This window comes from Astatotilapia calliptera, chromosome 16, assembly GCF_964374335.1.
Source record: "Astatotilapia calliptera chromosome 16, fAstCal68.1, whole genome shotgun sequence".
NCBI lineage: Eukaryota > Metazoa > Chordata > Actinopteri > Cichliformes > Cichlidae > Astatotilapia > Astatotilapia calliptera.
This window is the reverse complement of record NC_137437.1, coordinates 31,335,957-31,361,599: the sequence shown is the minus strand read 5'-3', so window position 1 is coordinate 31,361,599 and position 25,643 is coordinate 31,335,957. Positions and strand designations below refer to the sequence as shown.

At 38.2% G+C, this 25,643-nt stretch overlaps 1 protein-coding gene across 6 annotated transcripts; it reads left to right on the top strand.

The window, feature by feature from the left end:
• The first annotated feature begins 1,205 nt into the window (after positions 1-1,205).
• pms1 (PMS1 homolog 1, mismatch repair system component) lies at positions 1,206-25,104 on the top strand. 6 transcript variants are annotated; one of them, XM_026144975.2, is made up of 13 exons: positions 1,206-1,333; positions 2,522-2,665; positions 2,977-3,159; positions 3,255-3,357; positions 4,479-4,642; positions 11,543-11,659; positions 14,150-14,272; positions 14,380-14,526; positions 14,630-15,402; positions 20,015-20,473; positions 20,622-20,752; positions 24,555-24,715; positions 24,802-25,104. In XM_026144975.2, the coding sequence occupies exons 2-13, from the start codon at positions 2,534-2,536 to the stop codon at positions 25,000-25,002; spliced, it is 2,694 nt and encodes an 897-aa protein (XP_026000760.1). In that variant the 5' UTR covers positions 1,206-1,333; positions 2,522-2,533; the 3' UTR covers positions 25,003-25,104. The 6 variants fall into 6 exon arrangements, with proteins under 6 accessions (XP_026000760.1, XP_026000757.1, XP_026000761.1 ...); XM_026144972.2 differs by having other exon boundaries at positions 1,212-1,333; positions 2,519-2,665; XM_026144976.2 differs by having other exon boundaries at positions 1,257-1,384.
• Positions 25,105-25,643: the final 539 nt, after the last annotated feature.

Here is a 25,643-nt window from a genome sequence, read left to right as displayed (position 1 = left end):
ACAAGTGCAGTGAACATAAGTTAACTTGGTGCTTCCTGGGTGATTTTAAGGCTAGTGTGGCGTGCTGTTACACAAAATTTAATTATTTTTAATATTTAAATGTTAATTTAATATGAAAAGTTTAAAAAGCGGTTTAAGGATATGGTTTTTACAGGGTACAGGGAAAAGGTAGAGATTTGATAGGGTGTTCTTGTCTAATATTTTCATGTGTATGCGGGTGCACGGGTATGTTGGTATGGGTATATAAATATATATATTTGTAGGTTGTGTATCCTTGAGGTGTTAATGGGGTTATTGAAAATGTGTATATGTGCGTATGTATGTATGGATAGATAGAAACATATATGTATATATATATATTAAAAAAATTACACATAACATATAATGTAATTGCAAGGAGGTATTTCTGTAGTCTATTGATACTAGATAGTGGAAAAGGGGTGGGATTAAATAAGCTTATGCTTCTTCCTGCTCCTTTTTGAACATGAACGTTATTTGGAGTTGTGGTTGCTCGTTTTCCTTTTGTTTTGCTTTGTTCATTTGTCTCTTTTAATTCTATTTTGTTGTACTTTTTCAACATGTTCAAAATAAAGATTCAATCAATCAATCAATCAAAAATACATAAAAAATGAAAAATAAAGAAATGTCCAAATGGCATGCCTGTTCTTATCCCTGCACACAGGATGTCACATCACATCAAGCAGGTAACATTAATTTAATTTAATTTAATTTAATTTAATTTAATTTAATTTAATTTAATTTAATTTAATTTAATTTAATTTAATTTAACTTAATATGGGGTGGCATGATGGTTAACACTGTTGCCTAACACCAAGAAGGTCTTTCTGTGGAGTTTGTATGTTAACCCCATGTCTAAATAGGTACCTCAACTTCCTCACATAGTCCAAAGACAACCACTTAGTGGGGTAAGGTTAACAAGTGATTATAAGTTGCCCATAAGTATGAGTGCAAATGGTTGTCTGTCTCTCTGTGTTAGCTGCCACAGGTGCAGAGGTGCAGAGAATAACATCAAGATTGAAACGGAACGTTTAGAAGATGGTAGTGAGACCTGCTATGAATTGTGTTTTGCAGATGGTGCGACAGACAAATTGACTGATTTTTAGATTTCTTGTAAATAAAATGAGAAATAAGAAAAACAATGCCCAAAACTGCCAGCTCTAACTCCGGGCAGACTGCTCTTTAGACTCCGCCTACGCCTGACTTATAGCCAATCAATATGCAGCGAAGGGGGGAGGGCGGGAAAACAGTAACTTCCGCCTGTGGTTCTCCGTGTCTGTTGTTATGAACGATTGAAGCAGAGAAGCAGTTTTATGTTAGTATTATTTAGCCGCTTTATTGAGCTAATTATGGCTTTGTAACATCTGTACGTAAGTTTGAACTAAAATTGAAATTTAAATCTGAGCTAGCAAGTCTGAGCAGCTTAAAGGAGGTGTGGAGAGCAGTTAGCTAGTCTTAAAGTACAGTTTCATTTTGTGTTTAAAGAAATGTGGATAAATTGTGCCTTAAATGAAGTGAATATATCTTAGTGCCGTTGCTTTTTTGACTGCCTTTACTGGTAAATTACTGTTAGCTGTGATCACTAATTCATCGATATAAAAGGACGTTTTCATGTATCAAGGAGCAGCCAATTTTACAAACCGTAAATACTATTTCTTTAATCAGCAGCAGTAAACGAGTATTTCTGGCAGAAGCGCCTGAAAAGTTAAGGATTCCGTCTACAGTCATCAAGGCAGAGTTGTTAATTAATGTAGATAAAATGTCCCCTTGAAATATCTGCTCTTATTTCCATGTATAGATTTTAACTGCAGGAGGGTCCACTGAAGCTGGTTCAGCGTTTCTTTGGGTTTCATGTAGAGAAGTTAAGAGACTGAACTCATAAACACTTACATGGGATGGCCCGCTGTGTTTGAGCAGGCAGCTAAAATAAAGACTGGAGGTGTAAGAAGTTAGGGAGTAACCTGCAGGTTTCTGGGTTGAGATTTTTGTACAGGATTCCTGATTTTTAAAAATCACATAAATACAATAAATCTAATTAGTGACTTCAATAAACTAAAAAAGTTTGAATCATGCATGCCCCTAATACACAGTGAGTGTCGACAAACTGAAGAATATTCTTGTACTGTACACTGAAAGAAAGGGAAATACTTGGACACGTTTTTCTTTATATGTTTGTGTACAATTTTATGAACTTGTCCACCCCACTTCAGCGCAGATTGCATGTATCTGATGAGCTTAAAGCAGTCTGACACCACTGAAAATGTGGATAACCAAGATCATATAAATATTACATTCAATAAAATTGGTCAGAAGACACAAATCCTCTTTTTGGGGACATCCAGGATAATACTCTGCCGAATCAAATATGTGGTGTCACCCACTATTGCAAGGGATCAAAAGAAAGATCAGGAGCATGTTTATAAGGGCTATCCCTTGGCCAGCTATTCTCCTATTATTCTTGTGACTAGATGTGCCACTAAATCCAGATGTTTCACCTTAGCAGATAACTGTAGTCATGAAGCAGCTGCCCCCGGACACTGTGCGTCTGCTGTCCAGCTCCCAGGTCATTACGTCTGTGGTGAATGTTGTCAAAGAGCTGATCGAGAATTCCCTGGATGCTGGAGCTTCAAGCATTGATGTTAAACTGGTAAAGTACTTAATTACAGCTAATGTTACAGGGGAAAAAAATTAATTTATTTAAAAACCTTGATTCATGCAGAAGCAAATGCAGTAACCAGTCTGATTTCCTCCAGTTAATTACCCCTGTTAGTGTATTTTACTTGAATTTATTATCATATTTATTTAACATTAATGATGCAATGATTATGAATAATGATGTGAGTGAAAATAAATCATTAATATTAGAGCATTTTGACTGCTGCTGCAGTCACTCTTCAGATCGTAACAGCTTTGAGTTTGATTTCCCTTCATGTTGCACTACTTTTATTGACATTTTAGGAAAATTTTGGCCTGGACCGCGTAGAGGTTCGTGATAATGGGCAAGGAATCAAAACTGTAGATACTCCTGTGATGGCTGTGAGACATTTCACCTCAAAGATCTGCAGACATGAAGACCTGGAGCATCTGGAAACGTACGGCTTCAGAGGGGAGGCGCTGGGTTCCATTTGCGCCGTGGCTGAGGTGTTCTATTAAAACTCAAACACTCGTGCTGTGTAAATTACAGCCGCTGACACCTCAATGTGGCTAAACTGAAGTTTTGTGTCATTTCCCTTCAGGTGGCTGTTACCACAAAGACAGAGGAGGATGAAATCAGCACCCAGTACACAATGGACTTGACAGGGAAAATTGTTTCCCAGAAGCCGTCTCATTTAGGTCAAGGTACGGCACAGACAGCAGAGCAACAAGGAAAACTTCCTTTTTAAAAAATATCTAAAAAACAAAAATTAAGTTGCTTCAGATATGAGGGCAGAATTTATTTTAATCCCGGTGAGCAGGAAACTTAATATTGATGTTTACAAAATCAGCCAGCAGACACATTATAAACAGTGCTGTTCGTGAATTATTATTGGAAAAATAGAAGTGTTTTACTTTTATGGAAATATGAATATAAAAATTTAAAAACATCAAACACCACCCATCACAAAAGTTCTTAAATAGGTTAGCTCAATAAGAAAAATTAAAATGAAATATGACAAACCAAAAATAGTTCAGTAAGGTAAACGCTATAGAGAAGAGCAAAGGTCAGGAAAAATTGGAGTATAATAAAGAAAGATAAAAATAAATAATAATAATACATTGATTGTATGGAGGACCAAAATTTAAAAAAAAAAAAAAAAACTTTCTCCTTATTCTCCTCTCTGTTTAACTTCCAGTTTATTTTGAAATTAATTGATTAGTGCATTTATTGATTAACTTGATTATATTTGCTTTAGAAAAATAAAATAGAAGTAATTAAAGTGTATTTATTTCTCTATTTTCTTTTTAATCTTCTTTTAAGGATTTCTTCTTCGTTATGTGTAACAAAAAGAAAAATAAATAGGGAAATCTATAAAAATAGGAAATAATAAATCAGTGATGCTATCACACAAGTACACTTGTTTATTGTGTGTTAAATTGGAAAATGCAAGTCTGCATCCATAACTGTGCAAAACATAGTAGATTTACTATTACACAAATACTCTGTTTAGTTACTCTATTTATTGTTTAATTGTATAAAGTGTCCTTTAATGATGGAATAATAAAACAGGAATATAAATCAATGGACGAGTTTAATAAAGGTAAAAAAAATACAAGAACAAGTGAAAACAAATGTCAGTTTACATCAGTTTTTAAGCTTACTTTAGATATAATTTTTAGGCTATTTTTGGTGTGTTAATACATTTAGTATTTTATTTATGTACATACTTTTAATTTTTGCGATTTTTTTGTCTGCCATATACTCTAATTGTTGCATGAAAATATAATTTTAGGTCACCTACTCTGTTCTGTTTCTTTTGCAGGGACGACAGTGAGTGTAATGAAACTTTTTAAGAACCTTCCAGTGAGACGTCAGTGTTTCTCTTCTAACAAGAAGTGCAAAGAGGAGCTGAAGAAGGTGCAGGATCTGCTGATGGCCTACGCCATTATCAAACCGGAGCTGAGACTCATGCTCGTTCACAATAAGGTCAGTAACTCGTCCACACAACTTAAGAAGAGAAATAAACATTACTTATATACAACCTTTAAAAACAAAGTGCTAGTACATACAGGCAAGGCAGAGCACACACCAGATATTAAAGTAATTTAAAAAAAAGCCACAAAAAATGCAAATAAAAATACAACGAAAAAGAAAGATTGATGAAAGAAGAAAAACAGCAACATAGATTTATATACCAAGACAAATTAAAACTGTTAAGTAAAGAAGCTTAATAAAATAAATAAAAAATAACAGAATAAAATAGGTCTAAATAAGATAAGATAAGATAGGATAACTCTTTATTGTCATTTCACAGTCATACATAATACAATAGTACAATGAAATTGAAAACACAACACAACACAAATAGAAGAATAAGTGTATGCTTATTGCACATTGTTATTATTGCACCTTATTATTATTACAATTAAATAGAAAAAAGAAAGATGTATTTAATGAATAAAAATCAAAATATAATGCAATAAAGAACTTAAGGTATTGTATTGTAGTAAGCTTGTCCAATAAGTGGTGCAGATGGTGGTAGAGGGTGGTATTTGACTCCTCCATCTGCTGATGGAGGAATCCAATTTGAAGCTTGATTCAAACAGCAAACTTATGAATTCTGAAGTAACATGGATCCATTCCCATAGCAGGCAGTTCAAAACTAAGACCACAGAAATAGTAACATTGCACTTTTCCCTAATAGTCACACCATATTACTCTTTACTGCTTTACTGGAGATTAATGTCACACGCAAGTTTGGCCAGGAAGTGATTAAGATGCTTATACAAGTAAAGATAGAGATGAGTATCAGTCATATTCCACTGTGGTTACAAAAAAAACACAACACCTTTGTATACAAACACCCTGATTTAAAGCTTTAGCTTGATGCAACCACTAGGTGTCCGCCTTAGCCTTCAGATGACATTCCCTTTAGCTGAAAATCCCCTTCAGTTTTTTATATATTAATATGGCATGTATGTGTGATGGGACTATAGATGCAACTAGCTGCTGTATCTGCAGCTCTTTCACTTTATTTGTGACCATGTATAGAGTGTGAGAGTGGTTGTGTGTGTCAGAGAGACCATGTTTACATATCTTAGTGGTGACCAAAAATTGGAAGTCTACTATGCTTGTGGGGACCAACAGCCCTTATGGGGACAAAATCCCCATAAGTCCCCATAAGTTTGAAGGCATTTTTGAGACTCAAAATGTGGTTTTAGTGTCAGGGTTAGAATTAGGTTACGGTTAGGTGTAGGCTAAGTGTTAGGATTAGGCATTCATTTTTTGATGGTTAGGGTAAGTGGCTAGGGAAAGCATTATGTCAATTAGATGTCCCCACAAAGATATGAAAACACAGCATGTGTGTGTTCTCTGTGTTGTTGTTTACCTTTTTTATACACAGGTCTCTATTGATAAAGAGTTCTCTTTCTCAGTAAGACAGACTGATTAAATTAAGGATTTGAAAATAAATGTACTGTTTTGTAGCCATCTTGATAACACTGACATGTATCAAGACTCTGAAAACCTCTTTAGGATTACTGTTAGATACTGTTAGATTGTCAGTTAGTTAAGTTGTCTTCACTATTTTGATTAATGCCATTACTATCACTCCTCCTACTGTATCTGGGGGGTGCAAAGACAATGCAATGCATTAAGTAATGTGTTTTAGTTTTAATGCACAAGTGTATTTTTTTATTGAGTAGTATATTGGTCCATTTTGGGGGATTAACAAAAATCAAACAAAAAATTTATTAAATACTGGAAGAGAGAGCCAAGTAATAAAGCCATTAAACTCTTTTTTCCATCCAGATTTCCTTACAGCTGTAAGATGTTTGGGCATCTTTTGCCCTTTGTCCTTGTGGTTGTGTCCTCAGATGTGTAAACGGACAATTACAGGAAAATATCGAGGAGCTTGGCCGACCTGTTTGAAGACAGAAATTGTCTCTGGCCTCCTGCTGGTTTCTTGTCAGTGCTAATGCGAGTCGGTGAGCTGTGAAATTGTTAACGTGTGATGGAAAATCTTCATTTAGCTTCTACAGGCGCTCCAGAAACACTAAAGATTTTATCAAGGCGAGAAAGACGAACCGAAACACTGCAAGACTAGTGAACATTTTCTACATTTAGGTTGATAAAAATTTCACTCATTAATAAATAAACTTAAAATAAAAACATGCAAAAGAATATATTTGTTTCCAGTAAGGTTCAAACAGCCGAGTTTAAACAGAAACAGCTCAAGCTTTGATTAATTGCCTTATTATTTTTTATGTTCATCCTTTTTGGTTCTAGTAATGTCAGAAAATCTTAACGTATCTCTTTTGAATGACTTATTTTGTACGATTTATTGTACTTTTTCTTAAAGAGAAAGAAAAGAGATTTTGATCCGTGTTGGCTTCAAGGTACATAAATAAGTAAAATAGTCCAAAACCAAAAGATACAAAAGAAATGGTGACATAGAATAAATGAAACTAATAAAAACGTCACATCTGAGAAACTCGAACTCAATCTTTTGTTCTGAAATGTTTGATTGAGAATCTTTAAACAGGATTAGATGATGTACAATAAAACCTGCAGACATTTTACAAATACTTGTGATGCAACAGTCTGTCAGATGGTGATCAAAATAGTATAATTAATGCAACTAATTGCTGAAACAAAACCTCTGTGAATGACAAACACACAACCCTTAAATTGTTAGACAACATGTCTAACAATTTAAGGGGAGCATGATCTGCATATTTGAGGATCCCTTTTAGTGGTAAATGTCATTAAGTGAGAGAGCTCTAATATTTGTTTGATTGATTGATTTGTTTGGTAGCAAGATTACTTAAACATTTATGAAGAAATTTGCTTAAAATTTCGACCAGAAGTGGGGCTTTTGGAGTCAATCTGGATCTGAGTTCAGGGATTTTTTGGAAGGTCTGTTTTACCTGTGCAGTTAATTGAATTTTAATTTCAGCTATATTTTTACCCTCCACCTTTTACTGAAAGAAGGTAATATAGATCAAAACATTATTGTGCTACATTCAGTTTTCCAATCATTTTCTCGCTTTAGCTTTTAGCACATCCGTTTCCTTTACTTTTCCCCTGATCACAAAATTCCAGATTCACTCCCTGCCATATTCCCACTAGCCTGCAGCAGATTTACTGCATTCATGTAGTGTTGAGTTTATTTAGTTGAATTACAATTAAAGCTCATGGAAGTCTAATAATAATATATTAATGCTTTTATTTATTTTTCAAAGTTTAATAAATCCACTGTTGTTTTCTGAGAATGATTGTGTTAAATAATCATAATATCGATTCTCATTTCATTCCTAGTACAAAGGCTCTGACGTTTTTGTATGCCTTTCCCTGCACTGTCTGTGTCTTATCAGGGTTATTGTCTCACTCTTATCTACGGCTGTTTTGTTTTTGGGTTTTTTTGCATTAAGAAAAATTACTGTAATTGCCAGAGTTACCAAAATAATTGTGATTGATATTTACTTTAATCAGGCAGCAGCCCTGATTGCAAAATACTTTGCGTCATCACTTCACAAATGCATATAACATTTAATTTTAAAAAAACATGTGAAATGTCATCTTGATTTTCTCAAGAAAACTCACAAATTAATCCAGACCCAGGGACTGAATTCATGCCTGGTCTGGGGGCAATTTACAGCCTTGAAGCCACAGTGCCTCTGGATGCTGCTGCAAGAAAAATGTTACCAAGTGCATCCATGAACATTAGAGCATGATGTAGCAGACATCATTGTTTGGGCTTGCAGGGAATGCTATAGTTCAAATTACTTTAAGAGCAAACATCGATGCTCTGAGAGGCGTGAATCCCTAACATGTGTTGCCGTTTGTTTGGCTCTTTTAGCAAATGGTAGCAATTTGATTGTTGGATGAGTTTGACTAACACAAGCTTAACTGAACATAAATAACATGTGTACTTAAGTAATATATCATCTTTCACAATGTCTAATGTCATTTAATTAACTGTGAAGAGATGGATCATAAATAAACACTGACCTAACAACAGTTATTAATTCTCATTAGTTATATTCAGCTTGCATGTTTTCCAGCGTGAAAAACTGAAAAGTAAAAAGAAGTCATTTTGTGGGATATTTGGTTTTAGACCAGAGACGTGTTTGGTCTTTTTTTTATATAATTTAGAAGTGTACCATTTTAGATATTTAGTAATTTATTCCCCAAATTTGGAAAGGCCTGTGTTGCAGTAAAAAAAAAAAAAAGGTGACCATTTTTAAATAAAGTAAGATAACATGGAGAAATAGAGTAAAATACTATTTCAACTATTTCAAAACATAAAATGTCCCAAAAGACAAGAAGATTTTTTTTAAGTAAAAATGTAAATAAAACATCAAAAAAGAAATAAAAACACAAGAAAAAAAATCAGAATACATAGTTTAGTAAGTCTAGCAAAATAAAACATCTTAATTGAGAACTAAAGGGGACAATAAAATATGATTTAAAAAATATTTAAAAATGGCTTAAATAGGCAGCACGGTGGCATGGTGGTTAGCACTGTTGCCGCACAGCAAGAAGGTCCTGAGTTCAATTCCAACATCAGGCGGGGTCTTTCTGTGTGGAGTTTGCATGTTCTCCCCGTGTTTGCGTGGGTTCTCTCCGGGTACTCCGGCTTCCTCCCACCGTCCAAAGACATGCAGCTTGTGCGGATAGGTTAATTGGATAATCCAAATTGCCACTAGGTGTGAATGTGCGAATGAATGTGAGTGCAAATGGTTGTCTGTCCCTGTGTGTTGGCCCTGCGACGGACTGGCGACCTGTCCAGGGTGTACCCTGCCTCTCGCCCTATGACAGCTGGGATAGGCTCCAGCGCCCCCCGCAACCCTGAAAAAGGATAAGCGGAAGCGAATGGATGGATGGATGGCTTAAATAGGTAAAAGTATGACAACATGGAACAAAACTCTTGGTTCTCATATGTAGAATCATGTAAGAGTTAGTATTTTTAATGTATGATGACAATATGTCGGAAAAATATGATCCAAAAAGCACTATATGCAGTTTTTGGACCAGGATGTTTTTCTTTTTTGGAGCTTTGCCTCTGTACACATTACATTGTATGAAGGGAAAATGGGGATTTAAGAAAAGTATTGGAACAGGTGAGGCCTATTCCCTCATTATTTCATGACAGTCCAAAAAGACCAAATATCTGAAAGTATTCTAAGTGCTTGCATTTGGTAGCTTTTTACTGAAACTGCCAATATGAGATCCAATGAGATGCTAGTGAATGAAGTCATCGATAGGCTGAAAAACCAAAATCCATCTATTAGAGAGAACAAAAGCTATAGAAGTGGCTTAAAAAGAACTAATACACCAGCCAGCCCAGCAACACCGAAAAGGCTGAAAGATTACAGAAGACAAGTGTGGTTGAGCACAGAATAATTTCTATGGTTAAGAAATACAATTTCATAACATCGTACGAAGTCAAGAAGGTTAGATGAGGAGGTGGATGTATCATTTGACACAAAGTCAAAGTCTACAATCAAGAGATGTTTTCATGGATGGAAATACAGAGGGTTCACAATAAAGTGCAAACCAGTGGTTACACTCAAGACAAGGAAATAAATAAAAAGTAAATTAAAAAGAAATATTGCATGTTCCTGTAGTAGTGGAGCAGAGTCCTGGAGAAAGTGCTGCTTTCTGTGAATAGAGTGATCAGGAGTATCCGCAATGCAGAAGAGTTTGTTGTGTGATCTCCTGTTCACCACAACTCCAAATTTAAGCTATTTTTACTTGTTTCATTACATAGACATTTTCGTCTCTTACCCATCAGGCACCCCAACACAAATACAGCTGACTGTGGCTGCGATTTGGGTGATTATAATGCCTGAGTTAAGTTGCTGATCGCAGCTGCGGACTTGACCTCTGCTTCAGTTTCAGGCTGCAGCCAGTTTGTACACAGAAGTGTGTAGGCGGTGCAGGTCAGGGAAGGGAGCACACGACCACCATATAGCTTTCATAGAAATCAATTTGGAGTTCGTCAGGGGAGGGTACTGAACCCATTTTGTGCAATCAGCACTTAGTTGCCCCCTATCCTTTATCTCCAGCTCTGCCATTTGGCTTGTGTCATGTTTCATAGTTTCTTCAGGAACTGTTTACAGGAGTTATCCGTTTATAGGTGCCAACTTTAATTTAATATCTGAGACACGTCCTGCAACACAGTGTGTGCTTTTAGAAATCAACACCCAGGAGATAAATTCACTGGTAGACACATACTGATGTTAACATATTTTGCACCTAAAATATTTTCTGAACTGTGGTGCTGCTAAAAATACAGCATTGAGTTTTTTTTCTTGATTACTTATTTGAAAAATTTACACATTTAGAAATTTATGTGGGGAAATCTTTTTAAATGTATTTATTTATTTTAATTTTTGTCCAAGCTTTAATTACTACATTATGTTAAACGTTTTCACAGCATTAGGGGGTTTATACAGTGTGATTGTCGATGAAACTTGCTTTTTGGTACAGTGGACCTATTTTGCTTTTCCTTCTTTTTCTGTCTTTTCCAACTACCATTGGACAACCTGCAACTTGGCCCTGCAAGACTAAATTAACTACGAATTCCTGTTTCATTACTCTTTATTGTTTGGCTATATTGTTATGTGCATATATGTGTATTTTACCAAAGGTTCCTTTGTTTCTTATTTTCCTACGTTTTTTCTGACCTTTTTGAGCCTCAGCCCTGACAAAAATTCAGTTTTATAGGAAAGACCAAAACACAGACTATAGCACTTAAAAAATATCAAAACACTTTAAAAATGTGTCACATCGAAAATTAAATTGTCAAAGCTAATAAATAAAAACTGTAATAACCTTGACGAGGACTCATTGAGGTGGACGGGTGTCATTTCGTTCCAGGTGGTCCTTTGGCAGAAGGCCAAAGTGGCCGATAACAGAAGCGCCCTCCTCGCCACGCTGGGGCCCGGTGCTATTGCCAACTTGATCCCTTGCCACCATCACCAGGAGCAACCGGAGGTTAGTTAAGGGGAAGCTGTAGAAACTGGAGAAAAGCTGAGCGATTCTGCAAGATGAACACAAACGGTTGTTAACCCTTTTGTGTCCCAAATTCACATTTTAATATTGCAACAAAAGAGACGGCATGAAGTGCACAGAACCCTGACGGACGATTGTCATGAGTTCAGATCTGCACACTGCCCCTGTCCCGCCTCAAGCGCACACATCTACTCATTGCTAGAACCTCATGCTGTTTCTCCTGTGGCCCCGTTGCCCTTCATTACGCAGACGTTTGTGTTCGAAAAGCACAATTTCCCCTCGCTCACCTTGAAAGCTTGATGTCAACAAACACATCCTGAGATCCAGATCAGTTAAAATATTGTGTAACATTGCAGCATGCATAACAGGACTTCTTAGAGTCAGTGTTGCTAATGTTATGCAACACTAGCGCTCAAAAACCTAAGAAAATATTTGAAAACAAGTTAAAAATAACCAGATCTGCACTGGTGATGATTAATGATTACGACCTTAGGACCTTAGGCTTAGCTGCCAATACTACATTTAATGCCTGGATATGATGGATAATTTCTGCAGAGCAAATGGGAGCATGCACGTTATACTCGATTGTGAGCTAATAACCTCATCATGAACGCCTGGGCTCAAGCCAGCAAATGTGGTCAGTTGGTGGCTGGCCAACAATTTCTTTGCCCTTTTCTCTTGAGTTCTTTCCTGATGAGGGCTGAGTGATTTTTGTTAGCTAAGCTTTGCTCTGCAGATTGTAATTGAATTACCGTCGAGCTGTAACTTTCTGCTTGGTCACGGTAGGTGTCATGTGGCTCCTACCTGCTGTCAGGCTCCAAACTAATCTATTCTGACAGATATGGAGCAGCCCTTTTCACCCTGTTTCTCTCTCATTTTCCCCTTTGTTGTTGTTATTTTCCTGCTTGGTGCCCGGTTATGAGAACAACCTTTCACCTTTTCCTCTTACTCCCCGTAGCAATGAAAGGGAACTTTTCTCCACCTTGTCCCTAAGAACAAAGCTTCAGTGATCAAGGGGACCGGGTTGACAATTTCTCCAGCCTCGCTAGGGGAGAGCTGTAAGAGCTGTTCCTCTGCAGAACAAAATGTGACACTCGCTTTTTGCCAGCTTGACTACACATAGCCGAGGCCCTTTAGGGCCAGAGGTGCCATTCGTACACTCATAAAGTGACCCTAATGAGCAGAAATGGAGAAACGCATGTGTGCCCTGACCTGAAACAGCAGTTCATTTATTAACTTCATTGGCGTGCGCTGCTGCTAATAATGAGCCTGAGACCATGTGGAAACAAGCATAGCTGTTGACTCCTCGCGATCTGCTGAACATTAATAGTTTTCCATAATTTCTTACTAGCTTGCATTCATAATGGAGTTTTAAGTACAGTTGTTGAGGTTTATGCTGAGTCGTCGATTTTAGCTCATTAGGACCTCCTCTGGCATGATTTTGGGTGAAAGGTCATCATGTATGATGCTGAGTTTTAATGGGAAAATGCTGAACACCAAAAACAGGCCTGCATGTAGAAGAGGGAACTTTGGTCCTCTTTTATGAGTCTGATCATTTTAACCCGTAAAATATCATAACCTTAATATATGGACAACAGAATTGTGCAGAATTAGAGAGAGACGAAATGGAAATGTGGCTTTAGTGCTCCTCTGCCACAGTGTGAGGAGAGACTTTATGAAAAGTGAAGCCAATGTCTTAAACCTGGTTGGTCTTACCTTCACCTGGCCACAAGCAAGGCTGAAAGAATAAGATGGCAAAAGTGAGCTTCTTCTGAAGGGAACTCAGAGTAGAGTCACTGCTCCTCCGCACTGAAAAGAGCCAGATGGCATCTGACCAGTTAGCATTGTAAACCCCCTTTAAGTGAGGTGTTTTGTAACATGTCCAAACTGGTATAAGATCTTGGGGCAGACCAGTGATACACTGGAGAGATTATGTATCTCATCTAATAATAATATTAATGGATTGCATTTATTTAGCGCTTTTTGGGACCCTTCAATACCACTATTCATTCACTGGTGAAGGCAGCTACAGTTGTAGCCTGGGGGCAGACTGACAGAGGCGAGGCTGCCATATCGCGCCATCGGCCCCTCTGGCCATCACCAGTAGGCAGTAGGTGAAGTGTCTTGCCCAAGGACACAACGACCGAGACTGTCTGAGCCGGGGCTTGAACTGGCAACCTTCCGATTACAAGACGAACACCCAACTCTTGAGCCACGATCGCCCTCATCTGGCATGGGAACATCTCCATATCACCTTGAAAGAGCTTGGGGAGGTAATGGGAAGAGCAAGCTCTTTATTTAGACTGCTGTACATCCTATACAAGCGATGGAAAATAGATGAATGATGTTATAGTGCTTTTGTTTCTTTTTGGATTTTTATTCCTGTTTGACTTATTTCTAGTTTTTAATGCATGGCATGCCTTTTCTTATTAGCCTTCTTTGTGTTGGATAACTAATTTTTCTTTTTCTCAGATTCTTTTGGAGGGCTTTTTCCCAAAGCCTGGAGCTGATTACTCCTCTACGAGCACATCTAACCCTGACAAAACATTTATATTTGTCAACAACCGGCCAGTCCAGCACAAAGAAATAATGAAGGTAAACTCATTTTGAATAAAACAATCAATAAATACATTTTTATGGATTAAAAACTTTTTGTTTATTTGTTTCTCTGCAAATTTTATTTTTTTGTGATTGGCCATCAGCTGTTGCGTCAGCACTATACTGCTCAGTATGCAGACGACCAAGCCAGAAATCGATATCCCACCCTTATGCTTAAAATTTCTGTTCCACCTTCATCGGTGGACGTTAATCTGACACCAGACAAGACTCAGGTTCTTCTTCATAACAAGGTAACCACAAAGCTCAAACTTAATCAAAGTGAGTTGTAGTTTATTTGTTTGGCTGTAGAGATTCCTGAGAAAGGAAATTGACCTTTTGTCATCTTTTTTTTAGGAGACTGTATTGACTGCAATAGAGGCATTGCTGGTTTCTCTCTATGGATTTCGGCCTAACGCTGATCTCCCAGCTGACAAACACCTCAGCTCTGAGCCATTTCCTTCGCCATCTAGTCCTTTGCAGGCTGACAGTGAACGAAATGCAGAGAATAGTCACAGCAATGATAGCGTCCCCAGAGATGGACCCAAACAATCGAGTGCTGACACCTCGCTGGACCGCCAGGCCTCAAACTGCAGCTCCTCTTCTTCTATAGCAGATGACTGGATTGTAAACCAGATTCCAGCTGATCTTGAGTCTAACTTTTCTCTTTATGATGATGAAATGTCTCAGACGGTGACAAAGCCAGCAAGCAAATCCCCGGAGAGACTTGTGGACAATAAAATGACAGCTGCAACTATAAGCAAAGTCCAAATTTCAGCTGAGGACTGGAGCCGGGGGACCGCTCTTACTGACCCGGTATCAGGAGAACCCCTGCAGCCTGTCATAATTCATCGACCTACAAAGCAGAATCACTCTGTCCCAGATGAGGCCATGAGTGAGAGCAGCTCAAGCAAAAAGACATTAAATGCCATCACGGAGAAGCGAGCTGCCCTGACAGCCTATGACATGATCAGCAACCGCACCATGAGGGCACCGCTGTCTCCTGTCACTATTTTTGAGAAGGAAGCCAGAGCTGAGGTCCTGAGAGAGAAACCCACAGCCAGCCTGCAGGACATCAGCGTCGCTATCCATGAGAGGTGGAAAAATCTGAGGGAGGAAGACCGTAAGAAGTGAGTTTCCAGACCTTCACCTTTCTGAGTTTCCATCTCTTGTTATTTGCAAGGCAGAGATGGAAGAGAGGAAAGTCTGACCTGCCATTTGCATGTGAGAGGCCTGCTGTGGAAATTTTATTGATACGAGCTGTATTTCTAATTTCCACACAACTTTGCCTAATAGTGGGTGAGGTAACATAGATTTCCGTAGTGCAACAGGTATTCCTAATGATGATATGTCCCCTCTTGGTCTGTCCAGAGGGTCACATCTCATTTCTATTTAAATTTGGCAAATTAAAGCTTCAAGTTTGTTTTCTCTTTCCATGCATATCGACTAAACACAGGCATTAACTACTGATTTAATTTATACTCACTGATATAAACTCCTATTCACTCAATTTTAATTAGAGACCATTTCTAGACTCGCACATGTCCCTTTGTCCACTTAAAAATCTCACCTACACTTACACCGCATAAGTGGCATGAGGACTGACACATAGTTGGCTAGTCAAGGGCAGACTTGGCGCAGCACACATGGAGGTAATGAGCATTTGTGTTTGACCCCGGCTCCCCTCAGAGTCAAAGGATTGGCATTAATGAAGGTTAGATGAGGACGGATATGTTAAAATAAATAAACAGAAAAAAAAGCAAATGTTTAGTTTTATTCTTGAATTTGAAAGGATAATGCACAAAAAGATGAAAAAATTGCCTTAGCTCTTACCTCTCTTTGCAGTCCTTGGCCAGTTATGCGCATTATTTAATAAGTTATAAAATATAAATACCTGTCAGCAAGATACAAGATATAAGAAGATAGTCTCATTAAATATTCATCCAAAAAGGGTTAAAATACTTGCACACTACATTTCCAAAAGTATTCACTCATCCAAATCATTGAATTCATGTGTTCCAGTCACTTCCATGGCCACAGGTGTATAAAATCAAGCAGACTGCTTCTGAAAACATTTGTGAAAGAATGGGTCGCTCTTAGGAGCTCAGTGAATTTTAGCTTGGTACCACGATAGGATGTAACCTGTGCTACAAGTCCAGTCGTGAAATTGCCTCGCTACTAAATAATACACAGTAATCTGTTAGTGGTATTATAAGAAAGTGGAAGTGATTGGGAACAGCAGCAACTCAGCCACAAAGTGGTAGAAAACATAAAACCATAGAGCAGATGCTGAGGGGCATAAAGCACTGAGGTTACCAACTTTCTACCAAGTCAAACGCTACAGACCTCCAAACTTCATATGGCCTTCAGATTAGCTCGTCTGCCTTGACATGTGCATAGAGGGCTTTATGGAAAAGGTTTTCATGGCTAAGGAGCTGCAGCCAAGCCTTACATCACCAAACACAAGTGTCAGATGCAATGCTGTAAAGCACGGTACCACTGGACTCTAAAGCATTGGAGACACATTCTCTGTAGTGATGAACGCTTCTCTGTCTGGCAGTCTGATGGATGAGTCTTGGTTTGCTGGTTGCCAGGAGACGGTACTTGTCTGACTGGCATTGTGTCAAGTGTAAAGTTTGGTAGAGGGGGTGATTATGGTGTGAGGTTGTTTTTCAGGAGTTGGGCTCAGCCCCATAGTTCCAGTGAAAAGAACTCTTAATGCTTCATAATACCAAGACATTTTGGACGATTTCGTGCTCCCAACTTTGTGGGAATAGTTTGGAGATGGTCCCTTCCTGCTCCAACATGACTGCACACCAGTGCACAAAGCAAGGTCCATAAAGACATGGGTGACTGACTTTGGTGAGGAAGAACTTGACTGGCCTGCACAGAGTCTTGACTTCAACCCAATAGAACACCTTTGGGGTGAATAAGAGCGGAGACTGAGCCAGGCCTTCTCAACCAACATCAGTGTCTTACCACACAAATGTGTTTCTGGAAGAATTTCCAAAAATTCCAGTAAACACTCCTAAACCTTATGAAAAACCTTCCCCGAAGGGTTGAAGTTGTTATCTTAGCAATGAAAGGCCCACATTATTATAAACTTTGTGGATTAAGAATGAGATGCCATTCAGGTGTATATGCGTGTGAAGGTACACAAGCAAATACTTTTGGAAATAAAATGTGTATATACATTTAAAAAAATTCCCCACTTGCCCTCCGGGTGCTCTTTGTTTGTCCTTCAATCTCAGTTCCTCTACCAGGGGCTTGGAGACTTGAGGGCAGTATCTTTACTGTTCCTGGGACTATGCTTTTTTTGGACATCTCATTCCTGGAATCTGTTGGAGCCACTCTCCCAGTTTGGGGGTCACTCTCCCATTCATTTTCCTCCTTAACTGGAGTTGCATTCAAAGTATCTTTCCAACAGTTCCCTATTGTCATCCCATGCCAGCTTATGCCATAGCCTTGTTCCAAAAGCACACTTTTCATCAGTATATCCTGGTTCCTGACCCAGACCTTATTAATCCGGGTGATGCCTGAGCTAGCGTGGCTTCAGTTACAAGTCTCTTATCATGTTCCAAAGTAACCTTGAGTAGCATGGCAGGTCCTAGCCTGGGGAACCCTTACTGGATGCATTCCCTGGCCGGGATTTAAACCCATAAGCTATTATTGACCTATTGTTCCAGTGACGGTAATATTGGTAGAATAGTTTGTCATCCTCCTGGCTCAAGGTTTGCATTAAACGTGTGCAGTACTTTTCAGTCATTTGTCAATTTGTCATTAGTGACTTAGAAACTGTCCCAGATGCACTCGTACATGTCAGAATTTGATTTCTAACTGCTGAGCTACTACATTACACTGTGTTGCAAACATTTGAACCCAATTATGTAAGATTGCTGCATACCAATTTAAAGTAATTGCAAGGTTGGAAAGTGTGCATCAGCAGATTATAGGATCTTTTAATAAGGTATGGAAGAGCATATGGAAAATGACATCTGTTCAGACTTGTGTTTCACTGTACTGCTGTCTTAACCGTGAAATAAGATAACTCTGCACCTTTCACTTAAGTGGCACGCTAACATGAATTTGTGAAACATGCTATTTAAATAATGAGGCGGTAAAGCATCAGACCAAATGCTCAGATGCAGTATATGGAAACAGGAGTTGATAAAATTACTATTTTGTTAAGGAAAGCACCCAATGTACCCTGGTGTCAACTTCTCAACATGATCTTTGGGAACAAAGTGGTACTCATGATGTAATTTATAACCCCATTAAAAAAAATCCTTGAGATGCTGTGTACATTGTAAAGAAAAGCGGATTACAATGATTTGTGTTATGCTAAAAAAGGAAATACAATTTTTTTTAAATGAAATATCTCAGAGCTGGTTAGGTGAATTCCTAATGTCATTGGTAATAAAAAGAGCATCCTGGAGAAGCTAAGTTTTTCAGAAGATCGGAGCTGCTCTGTAAGAATGTGTGGGCGAAAACCTTTTCTTAGCATTTATTTTGGGCTTTCATCGCTTACAGTATGTGGTATTTCTCAAAGACTGAGAGAGAGGCTGGGATCCTAAAGAAGCTGACTGTTTGACCAGTTCACCACTCTTTAAATGATTGTGTAGGCAAATAGTTCAAGAATTAATTTTCTTCTTGAGAGAAAATCTCCTCCCGAGAGAGATCATAGGTCATTTTTATCTTATTTTTATCTTTATATGGATAAATTTTAACTGACTTTTATGGAAGAAGTGGTGAACTGTGTTCACTGACCCTGTTTTTTACTGAGCATGTGCAGTGATTTCCACCACACGTCTGATTTTAATGATGTACTTTCCAAAGGCTGAATACTGTGAACATTCGGTACTGGTTTTTTAGTTTTGCTACTTGCAGAGATTTCACTATATCCGGCTGAAAGCTCCAGCTGCTGAAGTGTTGAATCTGGCACACAAAGTACAAAATATTCAGATTGACAGAGCACAGTTTTTGAGCTTTTTACAGTCTGTTATGTTAGTTTTGCAGCCTTTTTTCAGATAAAGACATTATCTACAACCTGCTTTATAACAGCAAAGTAGTGTTTCTTTGTAACCACAGTAAATTGTTTAATATCAAAAACTGAGACAGAATATTGTTCAAATTGCACTTATTCTTCTCTGTTTTGTAAATGAATGGTTCAGAATCCAGACTTCATTACATGTACAGCTGTTCCAGATAATGATTTTACTGGTCTGGCCAGCTTGAGATTAAACTGGCTTGGTTTGGTCATGAGCAGAATGAGTCTGACATCCCTGCTCTGCATTTCCATCTTTTATGATATTATTAACTGTATATGACCAAAAAAGGGTTTTTGTTGTTGTTGTTGTTGTTTTCATCAAGAAAAGTTATTTCTAATTAGTTGAACTCATGAACAATCTGTAGATACTCCCTTAAATACTTCTGAAAGACCTGTCTGCTCAGGGATGCTTTTAAAAAACAAACAGAACAACAAAAAACAACCCAGTCAGGCTAGTCCTGTACCTCATTAGTTGTGAGATACTCCACCACCTCTTTTACAGTCTTCTGTTTGCCCCATCCCAACTTTTCAATGTTTGACATGTTTTTCCACTATGTTCAACTAAAAATACACGTTTATGCTGATCTCATTTCATTCTCTTTGTTTCATTTATGCACACTTTTTAGAAAAGAGGTTTTGATTTAATAGCAGAAACAGCCATAACTACCATTACAAGGCTTGGTTTAACTCTGCAGGTATGAAGAGAAGGCAAAAAAACACCTGGAACATCATGAACAAAGGACTAAGTTGGCCTCAGCTGAGGGCCCCAGAGAGCCTGGTGTGAGGAGCCATATGCAGGGTCAGAAACGTAAGGCCCCGCTGTCCAACCAGCAGCTGCTGGATGAGCTCTTCGCCGCTCAGCCTCAGAAGAAGATGAAGAACCCTGCTCCTAAGCCCTCACAGCCCCTCCCCTGCAGCGTGGCTGCCCTGCGGCTGCAGCTTCAGCGCCTCTCATCCCAGAGCAGCGCAGCGCCGCAGGGCCTCCGTCTTGTAAACCGGCTGGCCTCTCAGAGCGCCTGGGTCATTTTATGTGGTCAGAGGCTCATGTTGTTAAACCCATTTCGAGTGGAGGAAGCTTTGCTGTTTAAGAGACTTCTAGAGAATAATATACTTCCAGCAGCGAGTCTGCAGAACCCTATACAGTTAACAGATGGGTAACGTATCACTCACGTTTCACTAGCAAAGTGCACAGCCACTTTCTTTGTATAAATGTATGCACATATATGAGAGCTAAGTACGAAAGAAGCATTTTTACCTTTGTTTTTTGTATGTATGTTAAAATCCTCTTTTTCTCTTTTTTAGAAGCCTTGGAGGGGCTGAATACACAGAGGCTTTGTGCAGCATGGAGAAACAAAGCCCGGAGCTGAATGGAGCCGCCTTCTTTTCTGATCCTAGGCTTGTGGCAAATGGTTTTAAAGTCAAACTCACTCCAGGTACAAAGAATAAATCCAGGAAAAGTTGCTTGACATTATTTTATGAGGATATTACCACAGAAAACCACTCAGGTACTCTGGCTTCTGTTAAAAAGAGAGATTAATTTTATTCTTTGAACAGCTTGGAAGAAAAAAATAAACCAACACATATCAACTTTAAGCTTTCATCAGGGTCTGACAAATCCAATCAGCCTGAAATAAATACCACTCCTGGCAATCTACCTACATAACCCATAGAGGGTGCTAAAAATAAAAGCAGAAGCTCCACAGAATTCAAATTACAAGAACAAATCATGAGGATGATGATAAAATTCAATAATATTAATCTCCAGGCTACATGAGGAAAATGTAAATATTGCAAACAAAAAGTCCACTAAGTAAACAAGTTGTGTGCAAGAAGTTTCTTGTTTTGTGACTCATGCTTTTGTTAATGTCATAGTTCAGCAGTTAGAAATGTCAAACCTACAGTCCCCGTAACGGGATTACAGGCAATTATGTCTGACAGAGTTTCTCTGTGTCGGATTAGCTGCGGGTAAAATGAAAAACACCCAGTCTTTCACAAGGTTGTTTATCATGTTAAACAATAAATTCTCAATTCTAGTGTTTTTGTTTTTTAAGAGTTTTCAGTAGTAACCTCCAAATGTTCATTTTAAACTTGCCAAAATTACTGATTGATTACTTAACTTTATGCATTTCAACAATGAAAAGGGTGAAGAATTTGTGAGATATTGTGGTAAATGTTAACAGCCAAATAATGCAGTAATCTTGGTATAAGTAAAATCCTTCTAGAATCAAGTCTCAGCACTTGGAAGTGGTCCTGATATTCAAATAGTATCTAAACTAATTTTCAGTGGTCACTGAGACCTAACAATAATGTTTTTAAAAGTTTTTTCCTTCCCTGTGGAAGTTTTATTTCTACCACCACCTTTTCTGTTGTAGAAACCTCACATTTTAGTTTCTATTCAGGTATGTTTGAGTGCCTCTCTTAATGTGTCTGATATAAATACTGAAAATACTTCATCAAAAACATAATTGTGTTTACTTCAGTTCAATTCATTCTGGATTTTAAATTCGAGCCAGTGAAGAGAAGCCAGTATAGGAGAATAATTCTTTCTCTTTCTAGTCCCTGTCAGTACTCTTGCTAAAGCATTTTGGATCAACTAAAGGCTTTTTAGGAAGCTTTCAGGACATCCTGATAATAATGAGTTATAGTAGTCCAGCCTAAAAGTAATCAATGCATTGACTAGTTTTTCACCCTTACTCTGCGACAGAAAGCAGTCCTACATGTTTGTTTATTATGAACTTTGAAGGACATATCCTGATCAAAAGTGACTCCAGGGTTCTTCACGGTGTTACTGGAAGCCAAGGAAATACTATCCATTGGTTTTAATCAAGTATCGGCTTAAAATCTTGTTTCTAAGCTTTTCTGGGTCGAGAACAATAACCTCAATTTTATCTCATTGTAGAAGCAGAAAATTTGAGGTCATCCAGGTCTTTATATCTTTAAAACATTCCTGCAGCTTAACTAATTGGTGTGTGTTATCTAGCGTCATAGATAGATAAAGTTGGGTATCATCTGCATAGTAATGAAATTGTATGCTGTGCCTTCTAATTATACTGTTTACATTACACAGATAGATTCTGTGTAATGTAAACAGAATTGGTCCTAGAACCCTGTGGAACTCCATAATTAACCTTAGTGTGTGAAGAAGACTCTCTGTTTAGCTTGAGTTGCTGAGACAGCTGGGTCAAATGATAGCTTTAATTAGTGAATTACTAAAGGTCTGTAGTAAGTAATCCAGTAATAGATGGACTGATCATATTTAAGACTAAAACAGTAATTAATGGTAGGACTTCTTTGGGCAGTCTTGTAGAAATGGGGTCTAGGAGACACGTTGATGATTAGGAGAAAGTAATCACTGAAGTTAACTCAGAAAAATGAATCAGAGAGAAATGGTTTACCATACATCTATGAGATGGTTACAAATAATTTAATCTCTAATGGCTAAAATGTTATTTGTGAATAAATTCATGAAGAGCTCTGACTCTTTGTCAGCCTGGCTACAGTGGTGAAAAAACCTAGGGTTCTTATTTTCTTCAATCTGATGAATAGTAAGATGTTCTAGCTTTATGGAGGATTTTATTGTAGTGCAACAAACTATTTTTCCAAACTAAATGATGATCTTCTAAATTAGTAAGATGCCATTTCCACTCCAGCTTAAAAGTTATCTGGTTTAAGGTGCACATTTGAGAGTTATACCAGAGGGTCAGTTACTTCTGATTTGAGGCTTTCTTTTATAAAAGCATCCCTTTGTCATTGTCATTGGGGAGAGTTTCCTGGCCAAGACAAACAACAGTACAGTCAATGGTGGTTGCGTAGACTAGTAAGGCACACAAAAATACATAATAGTATACCAAATGTGTACTACAAGCATACTAAATGTAAAGGCCATAAACTGCAAAATACAAAAACTACCAAAATCTATGAGTAATCTTATTGACACTGAAAACATCAGTGTAAGTCTTTATATTGGGGCAAAAAACAGGGTTATTAATATTCAAGAAAAACAATTGGCTGAATATTACTTTAGCTTCTGCCTCCACGTCACCTAAACTCACCTTAAATTCCTTAAGTAAGACCAGCTCCTAAAATGTTGCTCGTCAAGAGTTGCTCCCTGCTGGCTATTGGAAAGACTGCAGGTTTAAGGCATGTCAGTGTTGACTTTACTTTTTAGACACAGAATGTTTATATTTTATTTTATATCCAGGCTGTAGTTCAAATCTATGGGGTCTTGTTTAAGGCAGTAGATGAATTTAGCATCAGCACCAAGCCCATCATTCAGAGCTACTCTAATAGAGACCGAGAATAAAAATGTGGACCTGTAAATGAGCGAAAGAAATGAGACTATTAAATAAGACTTCGAGGATTTATCCCAGCAAATGTTTAAACATGATGTCAGAGTAAAGTAGAATGACTTCCTCAGTTGAACCTCGTTCATCCATGCTTTGATGTTACCTCTTCAATATTTGCCTGCAGAGGGTATACAATGTCCTGTGAGTATTGGTTGTTTTTGTTGCTGGAATGGTTCACCTCAGTTGACATTGGCTCTCTGCCCGACAGCGTGGTCTCACAGTAGGTTTGTACCCCAGTGTGCAGGTGATGAGAATGGTTGCCCTTTAAAAAATTCCAGGAATTTTCATTTGGCACTGCCAGCCTCTGTGGGTGTGCTTGGACTGAAGGCAGCGGTGCATGTAAGATGTTTTCAGTGCACGAAATCTGCTGAGTTTCTTTTGCTTTTGTTATATTCTTGAAAATATCCTCCAAAACTTGTGTATAATTTTTCTGATATTTTAAATTAAATCTGAATATAAAGTAAATGTGTTACTGCCGTAGGTAATTTTATTGTTTTAAGCTATTATTTTCATATAAATATTTAATAGAATAGAGAATGATTTGAACCCTGCAGTATTTCTCTGCACAGATATTTCAAATTGTCCCTGGCTCTCTGGGTTTGTTCTTTTTTTTTACCATCCAAAGTTGTGTATTAAAAATAATAAATTGTGCATGATTCGCAGTATTTCCTCGTGAAATGAGAAGCCATCATTCTTCCACCCTACAAGACAGCTTCCTTCCAGTCTGCTGGGGCTTCTATTAGTCATTTAACACTCCATTTGGCCCTCTGCTTGTTTGACTTGGTCAACAGTTCGGCTGTAAACCACAATATTTATTTATTATTCTTTCCTGGAGATAGTACTAGCGTCTGGAGTATATTAATCCTTGTTTTCTGCTTATTTTGGCCAGGCGTCACATCAGCCGAGAGACATCTGGAAGTGACAGCAATGGCAGACTGCGTGCCTTTCCTCGGTGTGGAGGACCTCAGGGAGATCCTGACTGCAGTTCTTCACAAGAAAGCCAGAACTGTGCGGGAGTGTAGGCCATTGAAAGTCACAAACTATCTACAAGTGAGAGCTGCTCTGAGTACAAAATGAACACAGCATCACGGTGATATTTTTGCTGTTTAATTTAATTCGAATTTTTTCCCTCACAGGGTGAAGCAGTCCGACTTACCCGGCAGCTGCCTACAAATTTATCTAGAGAAGATGTGAAGGAAACCCTCCTGCGGATGGAACAGCAGCTGGGTGGCGCCAACCACACCTGCATCCATGGACGCCCTTTTCTTCAGCACCTAACTGACGTTCCTACGACAGAACAGGAAGTGAAGGCTTTGCTGAGACCTTTAGAGCTCTAACAAACTGACAATATCATTAAAATTGCTTTTTTCATTATAATGTAGATGAGTGTTGTCAATTTGTTATAACCAGAATACATAAAATAAATATATTTTTCCCAATTTCTGGGCTTTGGGCAATCATGAAATGTGTTTTTTGAAACTTGTATTGTTGGTTTTGTTAATAACAAGATTTGATTAGACTCAGAACTGCTATAAAAAGAAGGGAATGTTCTCACAATATCAAAACTCTTTTTGTATAAGGCTGTAAACATGTTTATGCTGTTATGTTGGACATTTTAACATGGGAGTCTATGGAATTGACTCACTTTGGAAATAATAATAATGATTGATTGCATTTATATAGCGCTTTTCGAGACCCTCAAAGCGCTTTACAATTCCACTATTCATTCATTCTCACACTGGTGGAGGCAAGCTACTGTTGTAGCCACAGCTGCCCTGGCAGAGGCGAGGCTGCCACATCGCGCCATCGGCCCCTCTGGCCATCACCAGTAGGCGGTAGGTGAAGTGTCTTGCCCAAGTACACAACGACCGAAACTGTCCAAGATTAGCTTGAACCGGCAACCTTCCGATTGCAAGACGAACTGCCAACTCTTGAGCCACAATCGGCCAGGGGAGTCAATGAATGGCATTGACTCCCA

What these genes read in the sequence shown, in the direction of transcription:
- pms1 (XM_026144975.2), top strand. Translation starts at nt 2,534, where the DNA reads ATGAAGCAGCTGCCCCCGGACACTGTGCGTCTGCTGTCCAGCTCCCAG. An exon ending in CAAGCATTGATGTTAAACTG is followed by an intron (nt 2,666 to 2,976) that starts GTAAAGTACTTA and finishes TTGACATTTTAG; the next exon opens with GAAAATTTTGGCCTGGACCG. An exon ending in TCATGCTCGTTCACAATAAG is followed by an intron (nt 4,643 to 11,542) that starts GTCAGTAACTCG and finishes ATTTCGTTCCAG; the next exon opens with GTGGTCCTTTGGCAGAAGGC.